Source organism: Cricetulus griseus, chromosome 2, assembly GCF_003668045.3.
Source record: "Cricetulus griseus strain 17A/GY chromosome 2, alternate assembly CriGri-PICRH-1.0, whole genome shotgun sequence".
Classification (NCBI taxonomy): Eukaryota; Metazoa; Chordata; class Mammalia; order Rodentia; family Cricetidae; genus Cricetulus; species Cricetulus griseus.
This window is the reverse complement of record NC_048595.1, coordinates 453,726,283-453,745,488: the sequence shown is the minus strand read 5'-3', so window position 1 is coordinate 453,745,488 and position 19,206 is coordinate 453,726,283. Positions and strand designations below refer to the sequence as shown.

General features: G+C 41.4%; 1 protein-coding gene across 1 annotated transcript in view; it reads right to left on the bottom strand.

The window, feature by feature from the left end:
- Man2a1 (mannosidase alpha class 2A member 1) overlaps positions 1-19,206 on the bottom strand; it is a 151,549-nt gene that overhangs the window by 98,836 nt on the left and 33,507 nt on the right. The window contains exons 4-5 of the mRNA XM_027397752.1: positions 15,621-15,792; positions 1,917-2,044 (exon numbers count right to left, since the gene is read on the bottom strand). Coding sequence (XP_027253553.1) covers positions 1,917-2,044; positions 15,621-15,792 — 300 coding nt within the window. The remainder of the gene's footprint in view (positions 1-1,916; positions 2,045-15,620; positions 15,793-19,206) is intronic.

Sequence of the window (19,206 nt, the reverse complement as noted above, 5' to 3'; positions counted from 1 at the left end):
ACCTACTGTCTCAGTTCACTCTCTGTAGCCTGCAGTCAAGATGTAGGACACTGGTCTACTTCTCCAGCGCCATGTTTGCCTGCACACAGCCATACTCCCCGCCATGAGGTAATGGACTAAACCTCTGGAAATGTAAGCCACCCCATTTAAATGCTCTCCTTTGTTCATGGTGTCTGTTTTCACAGCAGTAGAAACTCTGACTAGGACATGAGGTTTCTATTCAGTGATTCTCTTGGCTATGACATCTCTCAGTATTTAAGGAAAGGGACATCGGCTATAGGTCTGTAAGCTTCCCCTTGTCCCACACAATCACCCAGGTTTGCTGACTTGTTAAAACTTGAGTCTCAGAAGATCGCCACATAGCTGTGACTTAGGACAGAGAAAGGACACAAAAATAAAAAGATCAGAGATAAAAGGTGCATGGAACCAAGTCCAGAGGAGGAAACCTGGGGTGCTCCAAAGAGTCTTCCCTGAAGACACACATAGTTCTAGCACCGAATTCTAATAGCATGTGTGGCATGCTCTCTGTTGAGAGCTCATCACACATTCAGTGTCCAGGATTTCCACTGGAAGCTGCTCACACAAGCACACACACTCTAAGGTGTCGGGTTCCTGAAGGAAGCAAACGTAAAGACACAATATACTTTAAAAGGCAGTAGGTCATTCTCATTTAAAAACCCCATGTGCCCAGTAACAGCCAAAGGGCAGACACACAAGCTAGGCCTCTAAGGTTAGAACCTCTCAACCCAGCTAGAACAAAGCCTGTGTCACAGATGAAGTATTGGCAATGTATTCTCCAAGCTTCGGAAAACAACTACGACCACAACTGTGGTATAGGAAGAGAAAAAAGTTTTTGTTTTGTTTTGTTTTGTTTTAAGTGTTAGTAACTGGTATGCATAGAAGCTTTCTAGGATTTCTTTGCAGTAGATTTAAGACCTTGTAAGAATAAAAGGAAAGAAATCATTATAATAGTTGAGTATTTTTATCCATAAGAGAAAAAAATAAATAATAAATTATCTAGAAATAACTTCAATAAAAATCATGAATGCATATCTTAAAGAAAACTGTAAAAGGTATACTGAGATATGAAATATTTGCAGAGACCTTCATGCCATGTTACAAAATGCACTATCAGGAAAAAGAAGGTGTCAACTCGTTCTAGGTTTTAGTGAGTTGTAGAGGAGGCTGTTGCCTCCAGATGAACCTTCTTCATGGGTGCAGGTGAACAAAGGACCTATTATCACAGTTCAGGTGTAACTAACTGGCTGCCACCTACAATTCCATCTCCCTGGAGACTACCACCATTGAAACAAGTCTATACCTCGATGATAGGCACCAGATCCATGCAATAAAATATTACAAAGAACACCTTATCCTGATTGCTGAATTGGGTGGTGGGGGAGTATTTTTGTTGCCTAGGGCCATCCATCTTTCTTACACGGTGCTTAGAAAACCCAGGGTAAAGACAAAACACAAACAAGATATGCCCGAGGAAACACTCTCGACAGCGTATGTTACATGCACTGGATGGGGCCATGCCTGGAGCTACTGTACCACCTGTATCTCCAGAATTCTCTGTGATACAATAAATGTCTTTACTTTTTCTTCTCCCGAACCCTCATTTTGGATTAAGCTAATAGGGTCTTGCCTCCTATGATCAAGTCTTAACTAATATGTAATTAAAACAGTGAACTTCTAAACAAATGAAACAAGCCAATAAATAAGATATAAAGAAAGATCCATGGTCATAAATGGACTTATCATGTGCCTATGTAATTGAGATGGTAACCTAATAAATACAATTAATGAACAATAAATTATTCAACAATTACTAGGACTATTAGCCCAGATTCCCTAAATGTAAATTCCTAAAACAGCCCAAATGAAAGGGGTGGGGATGGAACAAGAATACATACCTAGATTCTTTTCCAGCCATTGATGCCCTTCAATCAGTTGGTCAATTAAGGCAAAATAGTGTGCGGTGGCTTCATCAGGCATGACCCAGCCGCCGGTCACAATCTCCAGCTGACCACTCTGCAGTAAACTGGAGAGAAAATACATAGAGGTTAAGGTAACAACATAACAAAGTTCCAAGAAGAAACAGAAATGCATAAACATTTAAGATCAGCCTTAACAATTGGCCTGTACCTGGGTGGGTGGGGGGCACATTTCTTTTTAAACAAATCATTGAGCTTCAACTCCAGCCCCCAGGAATGAAGTCTCCACGGGAAAGGATCTTGGGTGACCCTTATTTTCCAGGAGCAGGCTTTCCATGAAGGTAGAATAAACAAAACTCCTCATGTCAGGAGTTCCAGGGTTGATTCCTGAATCTCACAGAGCATTGAACAGTGCTCTAATCAGGCAATGTGCCTGGTGTTTCCTGGAGGACTGTCATTTCAAGGACAGTGTCTGCTTCCATGTACCAGTATCAAAAAGTGGCATTTGCGCCTATTCCTAGGACACTGCTCAGTGAAGGCAGTGATTAAGCTTCAGTTTTAGTCAAATGCGGGCAACACTGCCTTTCTGAAGGACTGCTCAACGCTGCGCTACTGTTGTCAGTTGAGCATTCCTTCAACATAGTGCCATGCAAAATGGCGATCACCAACTGTTAATCACTGATAACTCTTTCTTTTGTTTCTCCAATAACACAGACTGTCCGTTGGAGAGGTGTGGAAGTTCAGAGTCAAGAAGCTTCTAGAAGTGTTCATCAATACATCAATACATGACAAAAAAAAAAAAAGCTGCAATTTCTGAAAGCTTTGTTTATTTAAAGACACAATTAAGGCCAAGACTACTGTACCCCTGTGGACAATGGGCTTTTACTTAGTCAATTCTTTTGCCCTGACCCTTATGTCTAACTTTGCCACACTCCAGAGGCGGTGTGAATCTGACTCTTGGACCTCAAAATCAGAGGTCAGTAACTTGAGATGTAAACACGGACTGGAATTTAATCCCTGATAATCAAATGTACACATGTTTTCAATTCCATTATTTCACTCTCCTAATAAATACATACTTTGGAAATCTCCAGATATACTTTCTTAAAATAAAATTATTTGCTGGACTTGACTAGACAGAAACTTCAAGTTCGTAAGAACTACAATGAAATGAAAGAAAAGAATTATTCCAAAGACGAAACTTTTCCTTTTTAACTTATATCAGTTTGTTTTGCTAAAAACTCCTATCCCATAGGCCTGAATGTTCTCCAGGAACCATCAACCAAGGACAGCATTATACGTTATGCACAACAGGGAGATTCTGTAGCTGAATTTGTTAGTGACACGTCCCCTTCCTTGAGAGTCTTGGGTGCTACTTGAAGGTATTCTGGATTCTTATCTGTACACAGTGACTACTCTAAAGACAGCCTGTACTGTACTGTACTATACTATACTATACAGTACTGTACTAAAGACAGCCTGTACTGTACTATACTATACTATACAGTACTGTACTCTAAAGACAGCCTCTTTCCTACCAAAACGCTATCAAGCAATTTCATACTGCTCCTCTTCATCACCCTGGATGGTTCTAGCTACCTTGGTGTCTCCACTGAAGTATAACTCGCCCAGAAGCCCCTGAGCAATTCAGCACTCCCCTCTATCTCCTCACTACCCAACAACATAGCCTTTATCACTAACCAAAATGGCCCGTTTATTCCTGCCTGCCCCTCCCTCCCACCCAACAACAGAACAAGCATCAGGAGAATCATCCACCCGCTTGCCCAACACTGAGAAGCCTGCTTTTGAGACTTCGGAACAGTTTATGAGACTTTCCATTTCTTATTAGTAATTAACAAGTAGTTTAAGTTGTGTCAGGCTCGCATACAAAATAAATCAAATAAGATAAAGTCGATTATAATGGCATTTCAATAATGTAGACATTGGTAGAAAATATGGAAATAAGGTTCATAAAAACGTATCCGTGAGAAATCAGGATATAGTTGGGACAAGAAGAAACGAATACTGACAATACTGCAAAGATGACTGAGCAATCCCAAGCCCAGGTGTTTAATAGGGTGATGTTCAGAAACGTTAGGAGTAAGAGGGGGAGGTCCCTTCGCGGTAATGAACATAATTCAGACTGGGCCAGTCCATGACAGCACTGTTTGCAAAGCGGGCTCGCTGCAATGGCACATTAGATCAGGGAGAGTCTCCTGGGTAAAAATCAATTTCATGGACTGAAAAGAGAGAAAACAGGGATGGACAGGAAGTCTTTAAAAAGAAAACCAAATGAAGAGTCAAAGGTCAGGTGGGAAGATGAATGGGAATGGAAAAGAAAAGAAGTGTTAAGAGAAATAAATCCATGAAAAAATATCTAGAAAAGTGTCAAGACGCAAAACCCACCCTTATAGTTCATAAAAGGTATTAGAGTCACTGTAACTATGACAGAATATACACAAAGCTGAGAAATGGATTGCTCAAATACTGACATTAATATAGGCATCAGAGTGATTGAGAGAAAAACCGTATAAAAAAGCTAAGATCATGGCATGGAAACCCAGGGACTTCTGTAAGACAGTGTCTCATGCATGCCTTTAAGACAACCTGCATAAGGAGGCCAAAGCCAGAACAAAAGCAGGCCAGAAGAAGAGCAGTTTTAGTTTACCTTAGCATAGTTTATTCAGACAAGACAGAACACCAAGTAGAAGAAAACAGTGTGAATCTTAAATCTGTACCCATAGCCAAAGTACTATGACAGGGACAGGATTAATCAGGTTAGCGAGTTCACCTATTCCAAGGCAGCATCTGTTTTCCGACTGTGTGAGGCTTTGAACCATCCACAAGAACAGAAAAAAACAGATTATAAAACCAAGTTTCTCAAAGTCAAGAAGGTTGGACTAGACATAAATACTTACTGAAATAGACAAAATAACCTGCCATGCAAAGGTTCACCATTATCAACACGAACAAAAGACATACAATGTAACGATGAGCCTGCTGAAGTATCACACCTACAATCCCCATTGTTTGCAGTCACATAAAGGTTAACAAGGCAGGGTAATTTACTTTCTAGGGATTAATATGAAAAGAAAAATAACAGGAAACCTGTATCTACAGAAATGTTTGCTTAAATAAGACACTTGCATGTTCTCAATGCTCAGCAGCATCAAATGGAGCATGTCTGTAAGAAGCAGAGGGAGACACTCAAACAACACACAGCTGCCACATGAACTCTACACTTACTCTACCGGAAGGCTCTCTGCTTTCTGTCAAACTTTCCCATGTCCATGTCATAAACATGACACCTACAGGCAAACATAAGGGGATACACAAGTCTAGGAAATTCAAAAGCCCAGGATCTAGCCCTAACTTTCAAAATCACCAAGGCTCACACTTGGGTTTTACAACGGCAGCTAGCTGCCTGGTAGAGGACATGAACCACAGAGAGCTCACGTTTCCACTCCAATGCTACGGATTCCATATAAGATGCTTTAAGGAAATTACTGATCAAAAATAAGCCGAGTGTGTCTGTCACTGCTCATTTTGCCCAAGACACAGATTTTACACTTCAGAATTTACTACAATGCTCAAGAATCTGTAAATCATTTTTAGTGAGTGTCATGTCTTCCTCCGTGTAGACTCATCAGACAGACATTTGTAATTTGGTCACACACAGAAGGACACACTCAAAGAGCTTTCCTCCCTAATGGGGAAATTGTTACAGACAACTTAGTAGCAAACAATGCATCATTTAGCAAGCTTCAAAGAATCACAAATTAATTTCACAGGAGAAAATGAGATGAATTTGTAATTATGCATGGGGGAAATATGAAATAATGTAAGATGACATACTGGGTTTCATTCTTAGATACAAAATTAGTCAAATGGAAACGTAAAAAAAAAAAAAAAAAAAAAAAAAGATGGTGTCTCCCAAAGAATCAACTGATGCCCTGAAGGCCTCTGCTAATCAGATCAACTGAGGCAAACTCCTTTTGTGTGCAGTATCTAATGGGAGATCGTAAGCAAGGCTAGTTTCAACCCCCGCATGACAACCCTGGATCCTTGCATTTTTCTAGTGTTGTGGATGCAGACATCAAAGACTGAGTATAATAGAAAAACACAAAATGAGTCTCCTCCATTTTTCCTTCCCTCCCCATCTTGTCAGCCATGTCTTCCCAGCCTAAAGCATCTTCCCTTCTAGCCCTGGTCTAAGGAGCTCTTACCAATTCACTATTAGCCACCACATCCTACCCAAACTTCAACAGAGCTGTCACCTTTCATAAATTCTAAAACCCTCCTTCATAACATCTGTAGCTGAAATAATTATTCATCTGCATGCTATCTTTTTCCTCCAATAAGCAGAAGCTCCAGGAGGGCAGGAATTCCCTGTGTTGAACACTGAACACTTAGGACTTCCTACCAGTGTTAATTAAATGTAAGAAAAGGGTACCAATAACAGTCGAGGAAAATGAAGAACAATGGTCAGAGATTTCAGAAATCACTGATCTCTACAAAAGAAAAAGAAATGAAACCTCGTCCAGAAGGAAATACAAGCTGAATGGAAAGTGGCCTGCCCTGACTCACCACCTATTGGGTTACAAAGATCAGAAGGTTGTGTAACATTCTATGAAGCCGCAGATATGTGGAAACAGACACACATGCTAACGCCAGGGTTCACCCAGCTGTAGACAGTATATCTATCCAGAGTCACTCAGAAAAGTCAGAAAGTGTCAACACTGAGATAAGAGATATGCTCCGCATTAGCAAGGGACACCCGCTGGCAGTGGATAAGCAAGCTTCCATAAAAGACTTTCTAAAAGTTCTTGAAGATATGTATTTCAAGGCTGGCATGGTGGCGCACACCTTTAATCCCAGCACTGGAGAGACAGAGGCAGGAGGATCTCTGTGAGTTCAAAGCCAACATGGTCTACAGAGTGCATTCCAGGAAAGTCAAGGCTACACAGAGAAACCCTGTCTCAAACAAACAAACAAAAAAAGTGTATTTCATTAACTCAACTTTTATTGCCAAGTAGTATTTTATTTTCTTAATCCAACATCTTATTGGTGGGCATTTGAACTATTTCCGGTCTGCTGTGAAAATGTAAGCACAAATCCTTTTGTGAGTATGGTTTCATTTCTCTCAGTTTCTAGATCAGCTCCTCACACACAAGTTGTATGTTCATTTGGAAAACACTTTAGAAGCCACCTGTTATAAGCTCCCAGCAGCAAATCACTAGTGTTCAGGGGGCGGGGGCTGCTCGATCTCCCGACCTTTGCTGCCATCCACCTTTTACATTGTAACGGACTGGGACAGTAACTTGTGTCTGCTTCTACAATATCCTCTGTGGCCACTGGTCTCCACCTGTCTGAGGTGCCATGGTCTTGCTAATCCGTGCCCTTTAATCACAGCTTTTTCCTCAGAACCTAGAATTCCTTCCCCACCTTCTCACACTTTCTTCTTGACTGGCCAGTTTAAGTCACCCTGAACACTATATGCTTCCAGACTCTAGAAAAAACAACAGTTTCTTACAACAGTGTGTTTAACTGTGGCTTGCCTGTTCCCCCAGGGCTTACCTTGGATGTTAGCACAGTAAATATTTGTTGGATGAATAACACAATAAGTAGGTGTAGGCTTCTGAGATGAGGTAATATTTTACCTGAGTCATGGGAAAGATTAGGTCCAGGTACGAAATTACCCAAAGCATAAAACAACAATGTGTGTATGAGGACACCAGTGGCTCTGTATGCCACAAGCCTAGGGCTACTCACGCCAGCCTGAAAGTGACTGGGGCACGCTTAGGAGGACAATTTGAGATGGGAGGCCATCAGGGACAGAGACGGACTCCTGGGAAGAAAGCTGAGCAAGAGCTCAATGTCAAAGACAGCTTGCACTTTTTGACCTTGAATGTGGTGGGAGCACCTTAGAGGATGGAACCAACATGTTGAGGAAACTGTTGTTGACATAGAAGGCACTCAGAAGTCGCAGGGCTGGCAGCAGGAAGCCACGGGATGGGAAAGGGAAGTCTCTGCCCAAGGATGCTGACTAGTCAGAACTGACAAGGATTTGGACCTAAATGGCCGTGGCCCCGAGGCGGGATGAAAAACAAGGGTCAAGAGCACTGAGTTCAAGGACGTCACTGCCACTCTGGTCCTTTCTCCGTGCCTAGCAGCAGCCTCACCAAGAAAAGCTGAAGGGCTCTGAGGCTTTCACATGCCTGGCACACAGCATACACTCAATAGGTTTTGGATCCTACCAGCTCATTAACCAGGGAATACAAAGGAAGTCAAGGTTGGGCTTTAGACTTGGAAGTACTTCAAATGCTGGGTCACAGCACCCTTGAGGCAGGGGTGGGCAAAGCTCTATGAGCTCAAGGCCAGCCTGGTATCACAACAAGTTCCAGGACAACCAGGGCTACATAGAGACCCTGTCTCACACACACACACACACACACACACACACACACACACACACACACACACACACACACACAAGTGAATGGACATCCTAAATAAATAAAGAGAGGTGAGACAAAGGTGCAGTGGAGTGTCCCCTCACAAGTGAGGAACTGAGCAGAGAAACGCTGAGAGGTGTCCTTCTGTATATGTGTTTCTCTTATTGGTTGATGAATAAAACACTGATTGGCCAGTAGCCAGGTAGGAAGTATAGGCGGGGCTACCAGACAAGGAGAATTCTGGGGAGAGGATGCATAGAGAGACGCCTTGTAGCTACTGGGAAGATAGGACTCCAGGCATTCTCTGGTAAGATAAAGCCATGTAGAAATACATAGGAAACAGAAATGAGTTAATAATTAAGAGAGAGCGCTAGCCAGCAAGAAGCCTGAGCCATCAGCCAAACAGTTTATTTTTTTAACATAAGCCTATGTGTGTTTATTTATGGTTAAAAGGTTGTGGGACCAGGTGTAACAGAAACCTCCCTCTATAGAGGAAGAACCCAGGAGACCAGCTGCTTCCTGTCAGTGCTCTGATCTCTGATGAAACACTACAGACTCTACACACAATCCAAACCTGCCTTAAACTTCACAAGACACACTAACTTCACACTGCTCTGTAAATTTTACAGCAGCCTTTGGTTGAACACCATAAAACCCGAGCTGTATAAATGTGCAATAAATGAGTCTGTGTAAGAGCATTGGCGGGCCATTCTTCTGAGAAAACCCAAAGTGAGCATCCACTAAGTCTTAGTACTTAAGCAAGTAGTGGCAAATGTTTCTGAGCTCCATGAAATGTCCACTTAAGTACAAGGTTACAGAAATATAAGGGGATGCTTAAAATATTAGATGAGTAGATAGGCTTTCTTAAAAATGTAATAAACCCACAAATATGATAAAAATACAAAGTCTATGCTGACTGGTATACAGCAGACATGAAATACAATTTCACACACACACACACACAAACACACACATACACACACACAAACACACACTAACTCACAGTAAGGCTGGTTATGAGTAAACAGTGTTCCAGGTCCCAGCCACACAGTGGGTTTCTGCTGAACACTGGTCATGACAGCAGGAGCAGATGCAGCATTCTGGCCATTCCACTGTCTCAGAGCCCAGGGAGGAACTGAACCAGGCAAAGGAAATGCGAAGGGCAACATTCAACAGAATTCAACATTAGTCAGCTGCTTCAGATTTCAATGGTGAAAGACAACATGCAGAATTTAAACACACCTGGTGCAAAATATCCACATGTGAAGCCAGAAAGGTAAACAAAACACGCATGGAGAGAAAACATTCTGATAACTTAATGCAAAGGACTTTCTTTTAAATCCTCCAGACTCATGTTCAAAGAGGGCACCGTGACCATAATTGATTAAATTATTTTGAATTACAAAAAGCAATAGAGGCTCCACGTGGTTTGCATGGATCTCTCCTTAGTTAATGTGATTTTCATTTTTAAAGGTTCATGAAGCTCGATGCTGCACCACTGTGGGGGAAAGAACGCAACAAGTCATTGCTAGTGTCAAGCATGGGATCACTTCTGCCATGTTTCTGAATCAATTGGTTTTCTTCCAGGGACAAGAAAAGCTTCAATGAACTCTGCTAGAATCCAGATGCCTATCAGAAACAATTAGAAAATGATAATTAGCAAAGGAAAATGGGTTTATTTACAGTTCCAGAAGTAGAGAGAGAGAAAGCCTCTCCCTTCCCAGTGTTAGTGTCATGGTTCTACAGGATAGAGGAAACAAAGGCCTCAGAACAAACGCTGCGTGCTGATTTACCTGTGTGAAGCAGTCAGGCCTGATCTAAGTCTCTCCTCCCCGGAAGCCAGTTCCTCTTCAGCCCTAGGGCTTCAGCCTTCCCTCTACCAGCTGGGAAGGTTTCCGGCTTCACTGTCTGCAGCCCCTGACCAGCACATGTGGAAGCCAAGCCCCGCCCACCTCACCTTACCAAACACAGCAAACAGCAAGCATAGTCCTAAAAAGTACCTGGACTCGGCCTGCCTCACCATGGACACAGTCATGTCTCCTACTGCACTTACAGGTGACACCATACACAGACATGCCAGAGGCATGAAGCCAGGCCAGGCTCGGGGTTCAGCGTCTTCACCAGAGAAAAGAGAAACGCAGCAGGGAGAGGCTCAACAACCTGGCTCCCCAGTTCCCATTCCCTCAGAGCCACCTGCCAGAATCCTGACCCAAAAACCCTTCCAGGATTCCTCTCCCCAGCAAAGGAACAGAGGGAGGATGCCATCTAGCTTTCTCAGAAAAGAAACTGTGTGGGGGAACACTCCTGGGCACAAACGACCAAGGACAAGGCTAACTAACCGTGCAGGCTCAATGATGCACTGGAGGAAAATGAGGTCAGGACAGTCCACAGGACCACCGCACAGCGCACGGAAGATGCACAGATGTCTCTTGCCTGCCACCCTCCTCTTGTCAACCCTCATCTCACCTAGGATGGTTTCAGAGTCCTGAAAATTGATATGCTGATTAGCAGTGCAGATCTTACCTGACTTGTCTGGCCAAGGGCAGAATGGGGGAGAAATGGACTTCTCTGCCTTAGAGATCATTTCCCAAAACAAACAGCTGATTTCATGTAATAAGTCATGAGATAAACACAGCAAGGAAACTGGAAACATTTCCACAGAAAAGCAAGGGCGGTTAAAGCACTTTAGACTGAGTTTGTCGACAAATTCCAGGTATGGATAAACCTGTTTACACTCAAGAATGGACATGAATACTTGGCCTTAAAGGCAAAGCATTCAAAGTGAGGAAGAGGTGGGCTAAGTAGAGAACTGGGGATGGGGATGGGAGGCGCCTTGAGAAGAAGATCCCACAAGCAAGAAACAAACACTGAAAGGGACACGAGAAGAAAAGCTAGACGGGGGGTCAGATAGCAGGTTCTAAGACAGATGGGACTAGAAAGGTATTCAGCTGAGGATTGCAGACACATGAGGACTGCACACACACACACACACACACACACACACACACACACACAAGGACTGCACACACATGTTGATGAAGTCAGGCTAGCCGTGAAATATAATAAAAAGCTACAAGCACCTACATAGGTAACTTGATGAGAACTTAGAAATTCATGTTTTTAAATACTAAAAAGCATCTGAGCACAGGGTAAAAAAGAAAATCTTCAATGAAGCATTATATAAGCAAGCTTTTAAAAGACAGAACAGAAACATAAATTTATAATTAGCTTCCTATGAAAAGACCAATGCTTTCGAGATGACTTCAGAACTAAAAGTTACATAAAGTGTCCAAAAAAATAGTCTAAGTGGAAAATAAAGTTACAACAATAGGAACCACTAATATTTATTAGGAATTTTTTTAAAGTCTCTGTCAGGCTAGGAATATACACAGGTGTGTGTAGTATAGGACTTGTCTAGAAGCCCTGGGTTCGATTCTCAGCTCTGCAAAACAAAATAATAAAATGTGTCAAGCATCATATCTATGTTAATTCAATTCTCATAAAAATCCAGCAGAACAGGTCCAATGTTAACTCCATTTGACAAATGCACTGCAACACAGAAAAATTAAGTAACTTGCCTAAAATAATGAAAATTGTCAGGATTTGAACCCAGGAAGCCTGGCCCCATACTCAGCCTTTCCACACCTGGCCGCCCTGACAGTAAAAAGGAACAACAACAAAGTGGTACCCACCAGGCGTTGGTGGCGCATGTCTTTAATCCCAGCACTCGGGAGGCAGAGGCAGGTGGATCTCTGTGAGTTCAAGACCAGCCTGGTCTACAAGAGCTAGTTCCAGGACAGCTTCCAAAGCCACGGAGAAACCTTGTCTTGAAAAACAAAAAATAAAATAATAATAATAATAAAAGTGATACTGACAGCAATACTAGTCACTTAAAGGAAAACCAACTTTTCAATGCTGACAGAGATGGCTGATTCATATGAAAAAGAATCAATAGTCTGGAAATTCTCAGAGCTTTTAGTCCCTGCCCTATAACTGACTTTCAGGACTGCCTAGTAGGTGGGTGGAAGGACGGACAGAGGGACAGACGGACAGACAGAATGAGCAAAAGTATCAAGCAAAAAGGAGACAAAAGGAAGCAGTCAAGCAAACAGTAGCAAGAAACACTGCCAGTACTGCTATGCACAGTTGCTTTAGAAATGAGAATTTGGGTTGGGGAGATGGTTCAATGTGCAAAGATGCTCACTATCAAGCCTGGTGACCTGAGTTCAATCTCCATGAGTTTTCCTCGGATCTCTGCATGTGCGCACACAACACATAAACAAAGCAAACAAGCAAGCAAGCAAACAAAAACATATCAACGTAAGAAGAAAATAAAATTTGTTCCAAAGTGATGATTGATTCGATTAGTGAAAACACTTACAATGCCTTCAATACAATCTAGTGCCTGTGAAGCAGTAGGTGACGGCAGATGACTGTCCCGAGCTGCACGCAGGCCTGCAGGGCAGCACACGGGATATCGACCAGCGCTCACAGCTCATCATGATGTAAGGTATACTCAACTCTCTCATACCCTCCACGAAACATTACATCTGATCTCAGTGTACACCTGCCGCAATGTCACAGTAACTATGCTCTGTCCTCCTCCCAACACCCACATCCGGGAGCATGCTCCAGACCTCATACAAACAGATTTAACAGGTATGCAACTCTTATCCAGCTGCACTCCACAGACAAGCTGGACTGGGCCCTTCCTGCGTCTCCTTTCTGGGGCTCTGTGTGTGCAAACAGGAGAAGAAATGATCAAAGAGGCTGAACCCAGCAAACTACAGAGTGATTTTGGGTGTTTGGGGCACAGGCAAAACCCAACAACAGTAATAAAAAGCTCTCACCAGTCTAATGTTAAAAATGAATTTTAGAAATCAAATAATTTTGAAAACAAAAATTACTACAGATGGGATGAATTCATTGAATTTAAGCAATCCCAATAAAATTTCTCTTACTTTTTAGAAAATATGTGTCAATGAGTAAGATGTAAACAAATCTTAAGTCTTAGTTCTTAAGAGCTGGCAATAAAGCACTGGCCAGCTCTATGAAATTTTATAAGAGTTGAAATTTTTAAAGATACCAAAGGGTGAATAGAACTAATCTATGTAATCAGAATGCTGCTGGGTGCTCTCTCTCCCCTCTCCTTTCCTCTCTGTGTGCACAAACCTCTGTCTGTCTGTCTATCTGTCTGTCTCTGTCTGTTCTGCCCCACTCACCGTGTATGAGGGAGAGAACATGATGTTAGTCTAAAGCATTGCTAATATTTCCAGTTAGAAAGTCAAGATACATTATATAACACTTTGGAATTGCAGATTGTAGATTCTCTTGTGCTAACTGGATCCAGTCAACCCCCGTTGCCATGGCAGCACTTGTCTATGGAGGACAACCGGCTTCTCCTATGACCATGGTAGTTCCCCGGTTTATTTATTCCCTGTCCTCAAGCCTGAATCTCTCCCCTGGCCAACTATGTGAGACTGTCACTAGTGAGAAAAAAATATTCCCCGATGAATATGATATTCATCAATTCCCCGATGAATATGATAGTCATCAATTCTCCTCAAATTATCTTTAAGTGTTCATGTCAACCTATTAAAATCTAAAGATACTTCTTGATGAGGTAGAAAGAAATGTAAATTAATTCTAAAACCCTTTGGGAAAATTAAATTGTTACTCATTAAAAGGTTTTTCAATATAGAAAGACAAGACTTAAACTGCCAGTTTTTGAAACATTATAAATTTCCAATAATTCTAGACAAACCTCATCTAAATCCATGAAACAGATCAGAAAGCCCAAGCCAGTGAATATTTTAGTGCACTAAACATGGCACTTCCTAGCAGTAGAAAAAGATGGTCACATTAAAACTCGGAGAAGTGTGATGGAGAGATGGATGGTTTGGCAGTTAAGGGCACTGGCTGCTCTTCCAGAGGACCCAGGTTCAATGCCCAGCACCCACATGGCAGCTCACAACTGTCTGTAACTCCAAGATCTGACACCTTCACACAGACATACATGCAGGCAAAACACCAATGCACATAAAATAAAAATAATTAATAAAAAGAGCTTTTTATAAATTCAGAAAAGCACCAGGTGTACAAAGGGCTCAGCAGGTGGGCAGCCTGGGCAGGGTTGACCACCAGTCCTGTCGTGTGCAGCACAGTGACCCTCAGTGAGCTGGTGCCCTGAACTGTACAGCAAGCACCTACTTCACAGAACCGCAGAGAGGGTTATCAGTTACAACTGGCAGTGCTCAGAACAGTGACTATGTGGCTAAGAACTATGTGGGGACAGTAAACAAATAATCGCTGACAGTGCCTCACTCTTTAAAACAAATGCACTTGGATCAGAGAGCCTTCCCGATTACCAACTTTTAAATCATTAAGTATGGGTTTTTTTAACTGAGGAGTAAAAAGTATACTAACGTAGTAGATAAAAAATGAACTATTTACCTTAACTGTGGGTTGAGGAAGACCTAACTCTAAAAGCAGACACAACAACCAAAGAAAACAGACTGGCAATTTGACTATATAAAGGTTAGTCTGGGGGGCTGGAGAGATGGCTCAGAGGTTAAGAGCACTGACTGCTCTTCCAGCGTTCAATCCCCAGCAACCACAGGGTGGCTCACAACCATCTGTAATGAGACCTGGTGCCCTCTTCTGGTGTGCAAGCATGCATGCAGATAACTGTATACATAATAAATAAAATCTTAAAAAAAAAAAAGGTTAATCTGTATATTATGAACTAATAGAATCTTCAGAAGATACATCCCTACAAATCAGTAAAAAGGATTATGAGTCAAGCCACCAAGACAAAACCAAAAACCAACTACCTTTGTTCATATGAGAAAATTGTTGGCAAAAAAAAATGAAAACAAATTATTTTTCAGACACACTGGCCACGATTTTCAGAAATCCCATTGCTGAAAAGAGGCAGAGCCAATGTCACATGTATGTTTAGACTACTGGGCATTCACCCCTCTGAAAGGCCCTTCAAATACCAACTCCTCTGACCTAGCTAGGCCTCTTCTAGGACAGAAGAGTGGAGAGGCTTTGCTTCCATCTTTTACGAATGAACCAAAATCAATGCAAACAAGATGTGAAATACACTAAATTTCAACTATAAAGCTAAAATTTCACCTAAAGAAGATAAACGTTCACCTTCTACAAACTCCACATTTGTTAGGGATTTTTAATATTACTAAATTAAAAAAAAATTGAGACAAACCTTTTAACAGCTTCCTTCTTCGGAATATCTATAATATCCCACCATTTTGAAAGGTAAGAGATCTCAGACCACATAAACTTCCTGCTTGAGTCTTCTTTCAGCTTTAGGACCATGTTATTAAAAATATACTGAGTCTTGTCTCTAAAGTAGTCATTGAAAGTCTTCAACCAACCTAAATCAAGACACAAATACACCACAAAGGTCCAATTGATATGGCTGATTTCAACTTAGTCACATTCCACCAAATTACTATTGGATACCCTTAACTCTTTCAAATACAGCCCACATTTTAAAAGCTAACAGTGTGTTTGATTAATGAAATCCTCTTTTTGGTCAACAGGGAAATAAAAACCCACTGTCACTGAAATGATTAAATAGTCACAAAAATCCTGACAGAAATGAAAACAATGAACCAAGGCTTTTAAAATGCAGTTATTTATATTTAACCATTAATGCAATTACTTATTTCTAGGTACAGATTTTTTTTTTTACCCTAGATTTAAAAAGTCTAAATAGTACTATCAAGTATTCTCATAATTTGGGATCAAAATTGTACCCTCATAACATCTGAAATCCCCACCAATCCACTATGTTAAAACTGAAACAGCAAGGCAAATCCAAACTGGACCCTAACACTCCCAGCAAAGCCTAGAGTGATTACAGAGCCCAAATGCATCCTGAGCATCGCATTCTGCCAAAGACAGGGCATTTTCGCCCATCATGTAATTGTCTGGGAGCACAAAGGAACACTAACTAAACAACAAATGTGAATGTGTTAATGTCCCCCCACCCCCGAGAGAGAACTGGGTTCCCTAATTTATCCTACTACTCCCCAAATATCTTGAAAATTGTTCTCCTAAATAATGACACTCGGGGTATAGGAAACATTCTGAACAAGACTCTCAAGTCAAGTCCAGGTCTACCAAATGGATGATAAAATGGCAAAGGCGACAAACCCCGTGGCCACCAATCAAACAGACTGGTGACAGACACAGAGGATCCTATGGAGGATGACTTGTTCTCAGGTATAAAATCTTAAAGGGAGGAGAGCTATGACTTCCAAGCTGAACTACTATTCAACTGTTACCAAAATTCACACATTCAAGAGAACTGAAGGGTAGATAGAGTCTGAACAGAACTTCTGTTTGCCTATGGTTAACTTAACACTCCGCCTCTATTGCATTAGCTAGTGGGGAAAAAAAGAAAAACCTTGATGGGTAAGTGCATAAAATATGCTTGTTTTAGCAGTGTATTCTGAAACAGATGCTTCTGGAAAGGGTAGTACAGCTCTGACAATCTCTCCCAGTTGCTGGGCACCTGCAATATTCGAGTGTGTCACTAGGAGCCAAACAGGAATACAATGTCAAACTTTTTTTCTAACACTTTCTCAATCTAGGGCACATACGAGCTGATTTGTCATCAAAGAATGCTTTCTGGATGATTTAACTTTCCCATGGTAGACTAAAAAGCCTTTGCCTTCAGCAAACTCTAAGATGTCTTGTGGAGGAGCAGTGTGCAAGGAACCCCTTCGTGTTTCAGCAGGCACTAACCCCAAGCCCTGCATCAGACTCGGCACCTGGACCTGTATCAAGAGTCCCAGAAGGGAGCAAAGAAACAGCTGTCTACCCTTAAGTGAGGAAGTCCATCCTCATGCTTGAGTTTGAGGATGCGAGTTCTCGGGACTCAGCTTGGAAGATGGAACGCCGAAGCTGACAGATAGCAGAGTAGGTGGTATTCTTTTTTCCTATCAACAGCCTGGCATCCAACTTTCCCATTTGTACTGTCCAAAGAGGGAAAGGCAACATTTAAAGAGGCACTTCTGCATCAGGCAAAATCCTAGCTCCCCCTGCCTCAGGAGGGAACTGTATTGGAGACAAGGCCTTTAAACGGTTAATTAAGGTAAAATAACGTAAGGAAGGGAGATCTTAATCTTAAACAGTATCAGGACCCAGGCACAGGCAGAGAACCTGGCAGTGCAGGTGAAAAGGAAGGTCATTAAAGCCAAAGCCAAGGAGAGAGACCAAAAAGCCTTCCAGGCTCTAGGCGGACAAGCTGAAGCCGTTAGTCTGCGGTGTTCTGTTACAGAGGCTGGGAGGCTAATGCAGCCTCAGAACTAATAACGTCACCGCTTTTCAAAAACTAAAGATGACAATATTGATTTATCAGCTCTCATCATAATGTTGGATTTACTATTCTCTATCTACCTACACAGCACAGACAAAGCTGAATTCACAGATGTAAAAGCAAATGAACTTCTATGCCATGATAGTGTGTGTGCAGAACAAGAACAGCTAAAACTCCCTGAAGGGCTCAACTACAATTATCATCTTACCTGAGTTTTCGCAAAGGTCAATCACTTGCCTATGAACAAAACTGAAGAACTCTGAGCAGAGTAAAGCCTCCAAAATTAATTAAAAAAAATAAAAACAACCAAAAAAAAAAAAAAAAAAACCTCCCATAATCTAGCATAATGGACAAATAAGAAGGACTACTTTTCATCAATAGGTGACTTTTGAAAAGCACGACTGTATTTCCAACAACTGAAACTTGTTACTATTGAGATCGTTGCATTCCAAAGACAGTTTCCACAAGAGTTTTCATAAAGAAACTACGGTGACTGATTCATCCAATCCGTCTTCAACTTTTCATTTGGCCTTCAACAATCAGGCAGAAAATATGTCAAAGATATTTACGTGAGGCAAAATACAACTCAGAGACATCAACTTAAAAGCCTTCCATAAAACTCATCTATAATTGATACTAATACTGCTACAATATAGCATAATTAATGAATAAAGAACTGAGAGAGTTTCTTGCAGCTTTCAATATTGAGTAATATAACAGTAAATTAGCTTTTATTACTCTTATACAATAGACTAATCAAGTATTCCCTTTTACTCTGAATTGGTTCTTTCTTCCTCTAAATTACTGTAAAAACTACAATTGCATATTAACGTGAGACCAATCAGAAAGATAATTTTTATGCAAAGCTGCATGAGATGAATTTTTGTGATGTGTAATTATGTTCCCACCTCTAGATTTAATAATCTGAGGACTCTGGGTTGCAAGCTGATTTACCTGAGTGGTCAGTCACTAGGAAAGTGAACCAGGACTAAAGCTACACTAAGAATACACCCCCTTTAATCCGTTTTCCCTCTAACAATGCTATCACCCATATAAGAACTAACAGCTATTTTAGATAAGTTAGAAAGAAACTAAATGAGTGAGAAATTAGCTGTATGAAAAGGTATAAAATCCCAATTCAAGCCACTATTTTTAAGTTCTAAAATTTAAAGATAAATCTAACAAAGTTGAAAATCCAGTTGTCTATTTTTTTACGTGCAATTAAGCAACCTAGTACCTAATCACTGGCAAATCAGGCTTTGTATTTTTGTATTTTAAACTCTGGATCATAGCTTGGAAGCCTAGAGATCCAATCCTCTTAAAGGACACTTCCATTTATACACAGTACTACCCTTCCTCCCCCGCCACAAGCCACCCCACCACTCACAACCTGGGCAAAAGTTGCCTGGCCAGAAAATAGGGCTTCAGAAATACTTCCTCATTATTCCATCAATCACACCCC